At 44.7% G+C, this 16,894-nt stretch overlaps 1 protein-coding gene across 3 annotated transcripts in view; it reads right to left on the bottom strand.

The window, feature by feature from the left end:
* Rab3gap1 (RAB3 GTPase activating protein subunit 1) overlaps positions 1-16,894 on the bottom strand; it is a 258,809-nt gene that overhangs the window by 217,180 nt on the left and 24,735 nt on the right. For all 3 annotated transcript variants that reach the window (XM_077687422.1, XM_077687420.1, XM_077687421.1), the window contains exons 13-15: positions 15,869-16,059; positions 11,197-11,274; positions 7,806-7,978 (exon numbers count right to left, since the gene is read on the bottom strand). In XM_077687422.1, coding sequence (XP_077543548.1) covers positions 7,806-7,978; positions 11,197-11,274; positions 15,869-16,059 — 442 coding nt within the window. The remainder of the gene's footprint in view (positions 1-7,805; positions 7,979-11,196; positions 11,275-15,868; positions 16,060-16,894) is intronic.

Genomic DNA, 16,894 nt, shown 5'->3' with positions numbered 1-16,894 from the left:
CATAACAAGGAGCGGCGAGAGGCCAGAGCCCGTGCCCTGCAAAGACGCTTTGCGAAAGTCAAGAACATTGCCTACACGGACGTGGCCGATTATGCTGGTCGCGAGGAAATGGCTATAGCGGTGGTCAACAATCAGGGTAACACCATCGCCTCCTGCTCTGTCCGCACGAGAGACTCAGTGATTGGAGAAGAGGCAGCCATTGCTCTAGCCATGGTTTCCTCCGCAAAAATCAAGACACTCACTAGCGACTCCAAATCAGCAATTCTAAATTTCTCACAAGGACACATATCAAGGGAGGCGTCCACAATCCTGATTTCTGGTCTCCACCTCGAAAACGAGACAGGCAAGGTGAACTTAATTTGGACCCCCGCCCACTCCGGCCTTGCAGGGAACGAGTCTGCGCACGAAGCCGCTCGGGGCTTTACCGACCGAGCGGACGGGGCTTCCGATGCGGAATTCGTCCCCATGTCACGCAGGGACAGGCTATTGTCATACAGCGACGTTACAGGTCATTACCATTTAGGCCGGGCCCGCTTCCCACCAGCGCACCCATCCCTCAGTAAACGGCAGTCGGTGGTCTGGCGACTTCTACAGACCCACTCATATCCAAACCCACTTGTGCAATAGCTACTGCTACCCAGGACGCTACTCCCGAGTGTCATAGATGTCAGCAACGAGCGGACCTGGCGCACATGTTATGGCAATGTCCACAGGCGATCACAAATGGCCGCACAATCACCAACAGTGAGCAGTGGGAGACCGTGCTGCTCAGCTCCAGCCCGGAAGATCTACTCTGGGCCGTCCAGCTGGCTGAGGATGCTGCCAGAGCCCAACGGCTCACGGCCAACGACTAAGCAAGACAGCTGGCAAACTGAATAAAGTTTACTCTTTCTCTCTCTCTCAAAAACATGGCGTCACTACAACGCACTTATAGGGCAAGCTGAAGCTATTGCGCTCTCTATGTACAATTCCATTTATGCCACATCTATAATTTTACTGCCCTTCAGCAATTTAACAGCGGATTCAGAGAGCAAGACAAAAAAAAAAAAAAAAAAAAGGCTCAAAGCACACCAAAAAGCTGCATGGTGGTAGGAGGGTGCTCATGAGGTGGTGATCAAATTTTTTCTATGCGTAGCAAGGTAGCAGAGTTTGGGAAGCACTGGCACAGCAAACCGAAGCCAACAATGCAAACTTGAAAATCAGTGTGCAAAAAATGCCAAACAAGCAAGGCCAGTGCTTAAGCAGGCTGTATCGTGTCATCTGCAACTGTTTTTACACCACAAGGTAATAGACATGAAGACTGGCGCCTGTTTTAACTTCAATATGAAAAGGCAAATTTGCCCTTGTACAGTTTGACTACATGTTCACTTAGAAACAACTGAGGAATACCAGCAAAAAGAAACAAAGTATCAAACTAGTTTGCACACTCGTTTGGAATTTCAAACCAGTTTGTGAACTATGTATACATACAGTAGTCTCCCATTAAGATGAACTCGAAGGGACCGTAAAAATTGGTTCTTATTATTACAAATTCAGAAAATCAAGTATCAGAAATTCTGAGGTTTTTGCATTGTGGACATTGCAAGAGAGCAAAAATGTTGTTTGTCTTAACTATAGTGTTCATCTTAACGGGAGTCCACTGTATTACTTTTCCGGATCAGTCAAACTATAACTGTACAAAAATCAAATACTTTCAGTCGGAGAGTGGGCCCAAACCGGAACATTATAAAATCTTAAGCGATGCGCCCCATCGCCGAAAAATAACCCATGGAATTAGGTATAAAGTTCAACATTCTACATTTCCCGATTTCTTGCCAAAGAATTGCCCATCCTTCCATTTTCACTATATTTGCTGCAATTTTTGGGTGGCCCGGTGTTTTATCGTATTGTTTTTCTGCGGTTCGATGCTCCGGCAAAAGTGTGCACACGTGCGTGCGTGGGCGTGGACATGAATGTGCCTAATACAAAGAAACAACAAACTTCCTTCTAACAGAATGCATCTTTTACCAAGCTAAAAAAAACATAACTTCAGTTAGTTGGTTCAGCATCGATTTCAAGCAAGGCTAAGTAAAAAATAAATAAATGAAGCCCTAACAATACGGCATGAGGATCATTTTTCGTGTGCCAAGAAACTAAGATGATTAATCCACTGCAAACAAGACCACCAAACTGCTAAATAAAATATGACAACAAACTGCTGATATGATAATTTGATGAAAAGAATCGATTGATTATAGGGTTTAACACACCAACGCAGCGCAGGTGATGAGGCACGCCGTAGTGGAGGGCTCTGGATTAATTTTGACCACCTGGGGATCTTTCACGTGCGCCGAAATCTCGTACACACGGGCATTTTTGCTTTGACAAAAGGAAAGATGCATTTATGCAGTCCATGCACAAATAGAGGTTACTGCATTTTAGCGCCCATTACATAATTGTTCAGTTTCGAAGACAAGGAGGACAAGGCGTATGAAATAATCTGGAATGAACATCACGTCAATCAAATCAGTTTGAAGTTTTACATGGGTAAAAGCAGCTGGCTTCTCACCACTGCAATTGAAAACTTTGAAGCCCCCCCAGAAAAGGTGCCACTAAATTCACCGAGGCTTAAATGGTGCTGCTAGATTCGGTGCATATTTTGAGACTCCTATACCTCCAGGAAACAAAATGCACAAGATGTTATGCAATGAAACTGTGAGTGACAAAATACAGCTAAATATCACCGTAATTAAACAAGCTGCAACAAACTTATATATAGGTATGATTACATTAGTTGTAGTATATATATATATATATATATATATATATATATATATATATATATCAGGGTGTCGAACCGGAACCGAACCGAACCGAAAACCGGAACTGAACCGGTATTTTTGCCGGAACTGAACCCGAACCCAAACCGTTATTTTTTGATCAGGCTGAACCCGAACCGGAACTGAACCGAAAAAAAAATAACGGTTACCGGTTTATGCCGAAACGGTTCGACCCTCCGCGGTTGATATTGCACAGTCAATGCAATTCACGCTTTTTTTTCTTTTACGTACCATAAACTTCGTACCCGCTCGCGCACTTTCCCCTCCAGACAATTGAACACTACTATCACGCTTTATGTAACAACAGGGGAAATGAATGAGCAACAATGCAGCAATGGTCTGTTGCTTCTGGAAGCGCGAGCGTAGTGCAAGCTGACCAAACGAAATGTCATTCTCGGCAGCTTGCAGGGGGAAAAAAACGACTTTGCCCTTCCCTAGCTGCGACTTTATTGGAGCAATCAGGCTGCAGGAGTGCTCCACTGCGCAACAGCGAAAGCCCACACCCGATCTGTGCAAACTTTTTGCATTTCATAATTTGTTTAAAAGGTCCGACACCAGCAAATTGTTAATACTTGACAAGTGTGACCGCAGAAGCTGCTCAGTGGCTAAGCCGTGCTGCTGATGCAGTTTTGCCTCTTTAAGATCTGCTTTTTTTTCGAAGGTGCACTTGGACCGACTGCCCAACTCGCTACATTACTTCTACTGCTACTCGTTCCGGAGGGGAGTACTGCTGTGGACGAATTAAAGAGCGTCTAGCCAAAAAAAGTCCCATCTCATATGCTCCGCGCGTCAAATTTTCCTTTCATTTTTGTAAATGCATAATCTGTTATAAGATTCCGCAATGTAGCGCACGGAACGATGGCAGGGGGTCAGGCGGTACGATGACATAGTGCTTGTAATGCACTCATCTTGTATAGCTACCGAAAAAGGAATTGCAGTGGTCAGAGCAATCATGCAGTGACAGAGCGTTAACTGAAGCTTACTTTTAACAAAAGTGTGGCGAACACATTCCATAAGGTGACAGCTAACAAATTATTCAGGGTGACCAAATAATCTAATCCATTGGTAGTATTTATGTGCCTGTGGTATGATTTTACAGTTTTGTTACAAATATAAAAAATGTACGCCAATGGTTTATGCAGGCCTAAATTTAAGGCTTCAAGGTTATCGTGACGGGCGATTCCATAGCGACGATTGCGATTTCAACAAAAAAGGAAAATGCAGAAAATATATCCCACCGTCATACCTCTTCGTGGTGGCTTTATGAATAGTCTCTAGGACAACATAAAGTCTGGGCGGGAAAGTAGGTGGTAAATCGTCGCCACTTCATCTGTTTTTCTAATATCTCGTAATTGTTTAAACATTGCTTTGAAATTGCGCCACTGACCTTGGGGAACAACAGCATTTTGAATTTTTGTTTGTATTTTGATTTGACTGTCGTTTTAAACTAATAAATGTTTTTTTTTCAGTCATAATTCAACTCATCGAACCGGTTCGCGAACCGGTTCAAGCTCCTGAACCGGTTCGCGAACCGGTTCGGTACGTGATTTTGTCGAACCGGAACTGAACCGGAACGAAATGATTTCGCCTGAACCCGAACCGTAACCGAACCGGTATTTTTTTCGGTTCGACACACTGATATATATATATATATATATAAGAACAAAGTTTTCCTGGACGCCGGTAGAATATACACAAAAATTGTTTCGACCACGGTAAAAAAAGGAACAGATTTAATAACGATTCGGCCGAGGGACGAAGGCCGGTCCCTCGGCCGAAACGTTATTAAATCTGTTCCTTTTTTTACCGTGGTCGAAACAATTTTTGTGTATATATATATATATATATATAAACGGGTTTGGAAATGAGGGGCTCGTTAGGACTGCCGGCATTTCTTTCTGTATATATATATATATATATATATATATATATATATATATATATTGAGAGACAGAGCTCAGAGATGCTGAAGGACCACTTTTAATTAGGCTCCCAGGCACAGGCCACCGAAAGACGGAACTGTCCGGGGATGATGATGGTTATACACAGATGACAGTGGCGATGGGTTTGGATGGGTAGAAGGAACAGAGGGATTGACTCGCCGTGTTCCACACTGGATATAACAATGGTCATGTCGCTTCCACGCATAAATATCACAACAGTACACCCCCAATGCCCACAATATATATATATATCCGAGGCTGTTTACTTGGGAACCCTCTTTATTCTGCTCCTCAACCTCCTCCTCTTCCTATGCCCCCTAGTCCTGCTTACGTTGCCTTTGGTTGTCTTCGCCGTCCACACTCTCTGTGGCCCTATTTTCGTCCTTTCTCTGTGTGTAGGAAAGCATGTTGCTGATGGCCGCCACTTCCACAGTCCCGTTATCCGTCATGCACCACACGGTTTTGAAAACACCACTGGTGGATGTTGTCTTTACGACTTCTAAGGGACCAGTAGGTCTGGTTCTTAGGCTGGCACATCCTTTTCGCACCAAGACCAGATCACCTGGAGGAATAGCTGGAATACTAGTGTTGTGACGCCTGTCGAAGAAACGTCTCATCGTCCCCCTGTACTTCATTTCACCCCCAAATGTCCTTTTCGCTTTTTGAAGTTAAAGCTCTGTCGTCAGACAAAGGATCTCGTCAGTGGGCAGGTATAAAGGCCTGCCAAAAGCTCCACACTGAGGGCTGCCCCTTAGCACACTTGCATGCGACCGGTTGTGATATATGACCGCGGCCTCCAGACAGCACTTCAAACTCCTGGGAAAATTAGGGCACAATGTACTGCTTAATAGCTATAATAGCCAGTTCTGCAGGGCAGCCGTCGGGTGATATGGGGCTGCAAACTTTACCGTGATGCCTCTGCTTTCCACCCAGCGTGTCATTGCTTGGCTCCTGAAAGCGTCCATTGTCAGACATAATGTATTTTACACCCCTTAATTAAGCATCTCTTCGTTCAAAAGCGCTATTACAGTATTTGCGTCCTCCTTTTCTGGTTTTACAGCCACTATCCTGAAGCATTCATCGATGCACAGTAGGAAAGACTGTGTCCTGCTTACCACTTCACCCTTCCTTTTCAGCTCCACAAAATCGACATGTACTGTCTCAAATGGTATTATTGAATGGACTGGAAAAGTCATAGCGTCCATTTTCTGTTAGTATTTGGCCTTGTTGATTTGGCATGAGATGTAGGAGCCAATGTATGCACTTACATCTTTTTTCATGTGTGGCCATGTGAACCTCTTTCTGATTTTGTAACAGGTTTGCCAGAAGCCATCATGACCTCCAGAGTTTGGACTGTTGTGGTAGAGCTCCAGGAATTTTCTGACCAGTGTAAGAGGCACGTGAAACCATCCATCTATGCACTGTAGCTCTTCTGTTCCTTCCCAGAACCTCAGAGCCTTCAGTGCATTGACTTCTTCACTATTCTTGCAGCTTGCGTCAACAGGAAGACGGGAAAAGGCATCGGCATCTGAAAGCAACTGCCCGGATTGGTGTAATACGTCGAAATCGAACTGCTGCAATACACTGATCCAACAAGATACTCATGGTTTATGTTGGCTGTCGTGCAGGAGATATGTAAGGGTCTGGTGGTCAGTAAAAAGCTTGAACTTCTTGCCCTCAAAGTACAAGCAGAAGTACCTCACCACTAGCACAACAGCCAGAGCCTCTTTCTCTGTTGTGCAGTCGTTCTCTTCAGACTTGTTGAACGTATAAGAGTAGTACCCAACCACGTGTAATGTCCTCGTTGGTATAAAACGGCACCTGCACCATAGTGAGAAGTGTCCGTGGCGAGCTCAAAATGAAGTGAGAAGTCTGGCAGTATGAGCACGGGGTGAGACGAAATGGCGGACATTAAGTCGTGGGGCACTTTTTTGCACTCTTCTGTCCAGTAGAAAGCCGTACCCTTTTGAAGCAGGCTTGTTAGCGGCCTGGCACGAGCAACGAAACCCAGCTCTGGAAGTGTCCTGCCAGCCCGAGAAAAACTCGCAGTGCATGTATGTTTTCAGGTCTTTTCATATTCCGTACCTGTTCTACGGACTCCTCTTTGGTGCTTTTAGTGAATCCATCCAGTATGAGCCCAAGAAATGCGATTGTTGGCTTAAAGAGCTCAATTTTTTTAAAAATTTACCTTCAGCTTGCCTGCGCTCAAGGTAGTCAAGACAGTGGTCAGATGTTCCACATGTGAGCTCTCATCTTTGGAGTACACTGTAATGTCATCGAGGATAAATTGGACGCAGTTAGCACAGGACCAGGATAAATGGAGATCCATGGGAGAGTCTTTTGCCCTCCAGTGGGCGTAGATAGGTAGGCTGATGATGATGATGATGATAATGTTATCAACATAAACACTGCGAAATTGGCCCAAAAATGGTTTCAACCATTTTTACTTGGCTGTTTACTTGAGAACCATCTTTATTCTGTTCCTCAACCTTCTCTTCGCCTCCCCCTAGTCATGCCTTCGTTGTCGTTGGCTCTCCACTAGAGGTGATTATAGTTCCCTATTGCGACACCAACAGTTTAGGCAGACAATGGTTAGAACAAATTATTATCAGGCACCACTGAGGAATGGCACTATTTTCTTACTGGTCATCCATCTGCAGTGACTGCTGAATATTAGTAGTGATTGCTGAATATTAGTCCTCCTATGTATTTTGTGTAAGTCATGCTACAATTTTTAGGTATGCATTTTTTATAAACAACCTCAAAGGTCATAAGACTATGACGTTCCTCGTGCATGGAATTTCTTCAAACTGGGACGTCTGAAGAGTGAAGACTACACAGGTGTGTGTATGCTTTTTGGCATGGATTGAAAGCAGAATATGCGCAAAAAACCCACAATCAAAAATCTATCATTTTGCAAGCACATTTACGCAGAAATCGGGTGTTCCGCAAGACGCTGGGTGCAAGCATCTGACTGAAATGTAGGCTCTTCCCTCTTGAGCGCATCAGAGCAGACATTGGGACACTATCAAGGCGTACTCACCTTGGAAGAGCGAGGTTGTTCTCCCAATAGTAGCGCATCTCTGCGATGACCTTGACCCAGAGTTGAGCGAGGGCTTCAACACCTCCACATGCATGGTACACGTGCGCTGCAGCAAGTGCCAGGCGCCAAAGTAGGCTGTTGGGATGTGTCGTCTTCAGGGAGTTGAGCGTTTCCTGCACGGTAGATACAAAAAGTTGCCTTTGCTGAGACTTGAAAACCTTCCCGCAATAGGCGTGTAGAACTGCGACGTCCATTTCTTGCGAAATTGTTACACCGACAGTGGTGGCTCCTGGTTTAACTCTGCCCTCATAGCTGTGAAAACCATTTAAATTACAGTCCGCCTTTCTTTATGCACATTGCAGCTTCCATATTGTTCTTGCGTTCCTAGCCTATCTTGTTCTGAATTAATCATTTTTATACGTGCAGCATGTCTCGGCAAAGGCAGCTGTTTTTTTTCCTGCCGCCACTTTTTTGGAGTCAGGCTTTTGACGTTTGACATGCGATATGCATTGTGAAAACAATTAGCTCTTGAATGCAAGTCCCTGAAACACCACTTTTATGGCTGCCTTTTGTTTTTCTGTCTCTTCCAAACAGTTCTTGTGCCATGCAAAAAGCCAACAGTAGATTGTGCTGTGTGTAGAATCAAGACAATGACATGCAGCAACGCTAACGTTTTTGCATCTTTTCTAGGGTTTTGTGGAAAGGAAAAGGTTCCACAGGTGTTCTGCAGAGGGCTTTGTGGACTTCCTCCTTCATGGGCCACTCTGGGTCTGTGAATGTTATTGGAGGACTGCTAATTCAATGATTAAAATCTGTTTCCATCAAATTCTACAAAGCAAATTTAGAAGCTACAGCATATTTGTGAAATAAAATACAGTCAGTTCCCGTTAATATGAAGTCCACGGGGACACCAAAACACTTCGAATTAACCAAACTTCCAATTAAAAACAAAAAGCCCAGGAACAGCATTGTTATTAGGCCCGCAACATGTCTTCCCTCTTGATTTCGTTCAGAATCTCGACTTTAATAGCCAAGTCGAGCAAACGACACTGGTTTCCATTATGGTTGAGACTTATCGTTAAAATCCAAGCCTGATGCGTCCATCACACAAACTGCTCACACGGCGCTGTGCACGGCAAAGCAGGTTGAGGGCCTCAAAAGGAACAAATGCATACGCCGGTGCAAGTCTCAACTGGCCTGCCACTTTAACAGTTGTGCAATCCTTAGTTGCGATGGTGCTGATATCAGTACAAAATATGCACTGTTTTTCCGCTTGAAAATGTTGAATTTTATCGAGAAATGACGGTTGCCTCTGTCCTTTTTATTCGAAATAACTTCCAATTACCCAATATAATGGGTTTTAGCTTTATGTTATTGAGAAATCTCTTCCATTGGAAGATTAACTGATTAATCACTTCTGATTAACCAAAAATTCCAATTAGGCGACTTCGAATTATTGAGAGTTCACTGTAGCGTCAGTTGCACAGTACGAGCTGCTTCAGGCTTGCATTGGTACTGTATGCTTCCTGTTCTTCACATGGATGGCAATTTTCCCTAACAACACACTGGCTGAAACTAATAAGGCGTGTTGCTATAGGTGTCAGGGTACTATGAAGAACCCACGTGTATTTGCGAAGTTACATACTAGATACAGAGCCATGTACGCACTTCTAGAAATACTGTTTGGAGGAACACAATAAATCTTCAACATTTGTGTAGTCTTGCACGGACTCTTGCAGTGCAGAAGTTAAAAATAATAGTGCCCATTGTTTTTAAACACATTATACTTTGTTCGTCCCGTAAGACAACTCTACATCCCTTCCATGTTCTAAATAAAAGTTTTTTCCCTATCAAATTTGAGAAACATAGAAAAATTTGTTACTCTCTGAAGTTTCAAATACCTGGGCCCCAATGGAAAGAGCATGATTTTTTAATTATGCTGTACCTTGCATCATAGTAATACACAAAACTAATTTTCCCATCTTTGTCCGCTAAGGCAACTCTACACTAACCGTGCCAAAACAATTCTCTACCGACATACTAGCTGTGCCAAACAAAATACTACCTACGCTAAGTTTAATCTCGTCCATTGTCAAAGATAAATAGCAACTGCTGTTCTGAATTGAATGATTTGTTGTCAGTGCTTCTCCAGCCACGGAACCTCCCACTCATCTTATAAAGAATTATCATGCTCTTACATTAAATGCATCAAATATTTTATGCATCAAATGCATCAAATGAAAACACAAGAATAAATGCTCTAGTGGATTCCTGCTACACTCTCAAGTGGCTATGTAATCGCAATGAAAAGCTCTTCCAATATGCAAGCTGTAGCACCAGGTAGCAGCAAAGAAATAGCCCAATGAATTTTCAAGCCAAATGCATGTACACCCCTACACCCCAATGCAGTTCATGGGGCACAGGCCAAGGCATGCAGTTCTAGTTGGCCATGCCTTGAGAGCAGACAATTTTGAGCCCACTAACTTGAAGCAGAAATGGTCTTTTGCAGGTCACCCAATTGGGTATTGATTAACTTCCTTCCTCCCACCGGAAACAGTGGCCAAAAGTTAAAAAGTTATCAAACAATTGAATATTTCAATTGCACTAACAGGTAAATTACCATTTCAGTTAACCATTTTGCTAATAAACGCTAAGCCAATTTAACGGACAGTCCAAACGACAAGCAAGTAACTGCAATGCCCTTGTTCATTTGCTTGCCAGAAAAGAAAAAGACTGTGGTTGATTCCTCTGTCATAGGAATCGGTGAAGCCCGAAAGTGAAATGGGCAGCAAAGTCTGCAGCGAAAGGAGCATGATTTGCGGGACGCCGGCCGTCTGGTCGGTGTGCTTGGCGAGCGACGTCCTGCTAGCGCGTCTCTTCAGGAAAGGTGCGACCACTTCAGTCACTCCGTGGCGTACACGGCAGGCGGATGTGTTGCGACGAGCTCAACTTGTGGAACGAGAGAGGTAAAATTTGTAGCTCGAACCGTGCACGTGCGAACGCGTTTCGCTACCTGCTGGCGTTTCTCTTCAGATCAAATTATTTGGCGTTCGCGCCATTCGCCCGTCGGCGTCACTACGACGCAGCTTACGCCAACTGTCGGCGCTTGTTAGCATCATGATGCACTACTTCGCTTCAACTCTCCTAGAGGCCAGCACCATCCGCGTCAATGAACCTGTTCTGGCATTTCTCCTGCGTTCGTTGTGCTGGCGTCATTTCCGTGACGGATATGACATCATCAAAATCTTGGTGTATCCGGGAATACCACACTTTCGTGTTAAAAAGTGAAACAAAGCTTCCGAGACATCAGTAAAAGGAGAATGCCAAGGACCACCTCTCCTGAGGCCATCGCCGAGAGTCCAAAGCCCCCTAAACAAAGCAACAAGTTTACCTTGAGTTCTAACAGCTTCGTACTTGTGCTGTCGGTCTCGGAGGGCGACTCCACCTCTGGGCATTCAGCCGCCGCACTCTAGAAGCAAAAGAACGAAACTGAAAGAGTCAGCCACCCAAGAACAGTAAAGAAAAAAAAAATATTTTGGAACTGGCCACATGTGAAGCAATAACTACTGCAAAAACCGTTCATTAAGTTCATAGGCTGTGTCACAAGATTAGAATATAGAGCAACTAAGAATTTATCACTATACAAAAATGTGCATGTAACAAATGAATACGTTTACAACATGTTATCTGAAGTTATTATATACAAAACAGGACCCAAAATGCAGAAAGGCACACAGCTCTGGTAGTTCTGCACATGAATTGAATATTTATTACGTTCTTAAAGAACCCTTCATACAATGTTCATTTCAGCGTCTATGCTATGATACAGGAAAGGCTGCACCAAAGCTACTGCCCAAGCAACACATCACATACTATGTAGAGAGAAAAAAGCGTATATTTAACAAGTAGAATATGCTGAATGCGAAGCGAAAGTCACAATTCACTAATAAAATTCAGTTGTTAGGGTGCGCTCGTCCTTATTTTTTCTTCCTTGTCCTTGCATGTTTTGCACAATCCCTGCCATGCAAGGCTTAGTCAGTGTTACTGTGTAGGAGCTTCACGGCACAGCGCGCGTTGCCGTGAAGCTGCAGCAAAGGAAAAACCCTGCGTATTATCCGCACCCGTACTTTGCCACTGAAATTTTCGCATTTTTGGTACGGGTTATACGCGCGAAAATACGGTATCAACCTGCAAAAGCCTATTTTTCTAATGCTTGACATGTGATTTTCCTTGCTTCTGTTGCAAGTTCACGGAATCACCTGTGGTAGCACCACTAGACTTTCCATTTGAGCCAGTTTCTACCTCATTTTATAAATGCTCCATGCAAGAGTTCTAACAGCATTCTATTACATTAGTTTTCTTAGTTTTCCGGGTGAGCTAATCTACCAGTATAAATGAATTCACCTTTTGTCTTAATTTTATATTAACCCCACAATGCCTAGTGTATCAAATTTGTTATGCAGTTGTTTGAGAAGCCAGAAAGGGACAATAAATCACATAAAGCTGAGATCAAAGCCCAGAGTATCGTTTCTGATACACTGACGAAATCCCCTCATGACAGTAGTTCAGACAGGCGCCAACAGAGGTCTGCTGGCAGCTCGAGAAATACGGCCGCATGTTCCGGGAGCTCGTGCGTTGGCATCCAACCGGCATCATTTTAGTCGACAAACAAGGAGCATTTCCTTCTTCCGTCTCAAATTTGGCCATTTTTCTTTTTCAAAAATGTTGCATGGCCAAAATGATCTCTGTGTTGTTGTTTTTGAAGCCCGCCCACTCTTTGAAGTTGCTTCAAATTTCCGTGTATCATTTTTTGATACAGTGGGTCTTCATTGATGGCACAAATTATCGAATTGCTTTTGATACGATTTCTGACACAGCTCTCAACTACTCCAGGTGCTCCAGGCACTGGCACATGTATCTCATATACCATGCTGTGATCATCTGCATCATGAATGAGTGGAATGACCACAGGCTCCAGAGCCATCAGTTGAAAGAGCGGCCACTCAAGCTGATGACATTGCCAACCTATCAGAAAGCCTGATCTGCACAGGAAAAGCGCCAAGAGAATCGCCAACCACTTTCCCTTTTCCTTTTGCAAAGAAGACGAATGTCACGCCCAATCAGCCCTAAGATGACGTCAGAAGAGACAGGGCTGGGCATCTTCCACTTGTGACGAGCAAGCGACTTCAACGCAGGAGCTGCGTACCAAGCGCTAGCATGTTTAGCACAGCTGTGTTCATGAAATGCAATGTACTAGGTACCTCTTTGCCTCAAAAAGCAATGCAACTGCTTCTTCAAATGCCACAAGCCATGACACTGTAGCTGGCAAGGAAGTAGCAGAAAAGCCCACTGTACAGTCAAACCTCGATATATCGAACACGGGTATATCGAATTATTGCCTATATCGAACACTGTCTATATCACGCGGAAAATCACATGCATTTTTAATTTTTATTTCGAACTGGGACGGACAGGAAATGGGTATATCGAACTCCGCCACCCCAGACTGCCCAGACCGCTCGCGCTCTGTTGACAGGCGGCGAGCTATCCCGCAGTATCCTCGAGGGTAGCGGTGGCGCGATGGGTGTTCCCGACTGCTGCGCATCGGTTGCACCGAAGCAGAATTGGACGGTGCAAAAAAAGAATGCGAGCTTGAAGAAACCTGGGGCCAGCTGGAGTGCTTGTTGGTGCTGAGCCACGAAGCATGTGCATTGATGGCTTTGTTGGCGGTGACAACAGCACCGGAACGACGGCGGATTTGACGGATGTGGAGATGCTAGCGGACGTTACTACTGAGCGCACAAACGAAGATGCTGCCGAGGTTGTACCCGCAAGCGCTGATAGTGCCCCGCTCCCGACTTCTACCGAGGCTTCGGCGGTTTTGGGCCTACCGCACCGCTACTGCAGCGCTATAGAAGGCACTGGCTTGTCGCTTGTGGAACGTTTGGACTACATTGAGGAAGTCGTGTATGACACGCCAGGCTACCCTGCTGCAGTACTTTAAGCCAAAATAATAAATACTTTGAAGCACCAAGCGAGTATATACTGCACACTTCGTTCATTTGGTGATTTGTACCAGTTTATGACGCGATTTTTACGCGATTTTATATATCGAATTCTGGCTATATCGAACTATTTCGCGGGCACCGCGCTGTTCGATATATCGAGGTTTCACTGTATCATATATGATACATTCATTAAATGTTTATTAATTTGAAATTTCATTTTTATTTTTGTATGAATGAAGTCATATTAGCTCTAAATAAAGGTACACACATGTGTAGAATTTTTATTTGTCTGGAAATATGTTTGGGCATTGTGGGGTTAATTTTCTGGGCGAGCTAATCTAAATGAATTCACCTTTAATCTTCAGTACCCCTTTCAGTCTCTTTTAATGCGCAGCCCTTAAGCGTCCGTTACTGTGGTTTGACGGCGTCACCAGCCTAGGAATTCAGTGAATGAAGGCAACACTGAAGACAAAGGAAAACGGAGGAGGAGTTTCTACCTCATTTTATAAATGCTGCATGCAAGAGTTCTACGAGCGTTTTATAATATTAGTTTTCTTAGTTTTCTGCGCCAGCTTATCTACCAGTATAAATTAATCTGCCTTTTGTCTTAATTTTAGATTAATTTTTCTGGGCAAGCTAATTTACCTGTGTAAATGAATTCACCTTTAATGTTCAGTACCTCTTTAAGTCTCTTTTAGTGCGCAGCCCTTAAGCATCCGCTACTGTGGTTTGACGGCATCGCCAGCCTCGCAATTGAGCGAATGGAGAGAACACCAAAGGTAGAGGACATTGGAGGAGGAAGGGGTGGCGAAAGTGTGAGGGGGAGGGCAGTATGCCGAGGTGGCGCGAGACGCTGCCCAGCAGCGGCACGCTACGAGATAACCGGGGGAACGAAAGGGCCACCGAATATGAGCTGGCGAAAGTGTGAGGGGGAGGGCAGTATGCCGAGGCTGCACCACAGAAGTACAGCATGCACTTCGTGCTGCACATACATCAGTCCTTCAATGTTCTCCTTGCTGTGTAGCTCATCCAAACCACGTGACATTTGCGCAAAAGGTTCAAATACGACTTACAACATGCTCAAAGGCGGTGACGCGTTACGAGATAACGGCAGAGTAGCATGCACCGCCGTGCGTTCACTAATCACGCAATCCCTTCCTGAGATTCACCAGCTGTGCACTGCGACCATGAAGACTGCAGTTCGTGCTGCGCACAAATTTTGCATTAGGGAGTATAGTAATCGTCAGCCATTTTTCGAATTCCAGCTCTATTTATTCCACGCTCACAGCTGCTTCACTGCTCTGCAAAGACTCGCATCACTCGCAGAGGTCACTAGAAATGGCATCACGACCGGAAGCGACATAATTTCGGTATGACGTCATGACCCATAAAGATACTCCTCAAGCTGGTGACCTTGCAGTGGCCTTGTAATTGCCTTCACATGACCAGTGTGTGCCCTTCATAAAACTAAAACTTCACGAAGCTGAGCTGATGGAGCCAATAAATGCTTATCACATTTGAAAACTGAACGGCTGTGAAAATAACTACTGCCTCCAGCCACCGATCTGTTCAGTTTCCCAGTGGACCCCACTACAGGCAGTGTTTTCAGGACGCAGAGAGACAGAGCGAGTTGGGTGTTGCAAACACTCAGGGCATCAGCCCCACCGCGAGTGAATCTGCCAGTTACTTCCCTTCAGGTATTAGCACTAGGCAATGAGGGAATGAAATTAAAGCCATGGCTACTGAGGTGGTAGGTCGAATAGAACACTGTCCTTGTCTTCACCTGTGTAAGGAACAGCGCTCCAAAGCAGGAAGATTGATGTTTGGTTGGTAAAAGTAGCACCATCGACAAACTCAATGAATGGGGATACTAAGATGTAGAAATTTGGGGATTTCAAGCTTCAATACTAATATCACAGATTAGGGTTGAATAAGATGATTGCACTTAGTCTTGTCATTACAGCACTGCAGAAAACAAAAATGCTGCTATCTGTTTTCCCACGCACATCTATATTTCTGCCCTCTATACACATTGTGGAGATAAGCTAACATTACCTTTTCTTGAGGACTGGCATCTGAGGAAAGAAAAATGTAGCCAAGGATCTCAATGAGCAGCTCCTGGTTACGTAGCAGCATGTTGCGCGAGCCCTCTGCAGGGGCTTCTGGTTGGGGCAACTGAGGCAGCCGAAAAGGAAGAGCACTGGGCTGGGCGAGTCGATCCAATGCATCAAGGATCTCGGCCTTGGCTGGAAAAGAAAAGTCACACACGCTTCAATGTACACACCCGGCTAGTACTCTCAGTAATTCTCACGGCTGTATCACAAATGCAGCAAACTAGAAGATTTACCATGCATGACCAAACATGTAAAGGAAACAACACCTGCCATCAACGACTAGCAAGCCATGAAGCCCAGTCATGAAGCAATATACAAGGAGCAATGTCACTAGCAAAGTGACGAGCCCATTCCTGGTTTACTTTTCTGGTTTACTAGTTACACAAAAACTACACGTAAGAGTAAAAACAATTAAATTAAGGGTGCACTCAGGACTTGCAAATACCAAAGCGAATAAATGTAATATTAGATCCAGCTTCACATTGAGTAGCATTATTAAAGGAGCACTGACACCAATTTTCGGCGTTAATATTATTACACAGTTCGCTTCCTTCACTCAACAGAATACCCTGGCTGAAATATGAGCGGCCTGCGGCGCGAAGAACAGAGTTCAATTGGATCGCATTTATCGCGCCGACGGAGCAGCGCGCGGAGCGGCAGTCAGCAAATGGACATCAGCGTGACATCACTCCAGGAGAGGAAAAAGAAGTGACGCGACAGCGCTCGTCAAAAACTCGTGACGTCACTTCACGCGCGCGGCCCCACGAGCGGCGAGAGGGCGCAACACCCTCTCAAGCGGGCGCCGGTGACGTCCGCACAAAGCGGTGAGGTCAAACCGGGAGGCTGTCATATGCGCCGTTCGGGATGAAAGCGCGGGAATTTGAAACAAACGATTTTCAGGCCGTTCAATGTAATTAACTATCGCGCGCTGAAGTATTTGAAGTGCTGTTTCAGGTTCGCCAGACCA

Source organism: Haemaphysalis longicornis, unplaced genomic scaffold, assembly GCF_048455015.1.
Source record: "Haemaphysalis longicornis isolate Haplotype H1 unplaced genomic scaffold, Haemaphysalis longicornis Haplotype H1 scaffold_1, whole genome shotgun sequence".
In the NCBI taxonomy this organism is placed as follows: domain Eukaryota; kingdom Metazoa; phylum Arthropoda; class Arachnida; order Ixodida; family Ixodidae; genus Haemaphysalis; species Haemaphysalis longicornis.
This window is presented reverse-complemented; position numbering and strand designations above follow the sequence as displayed.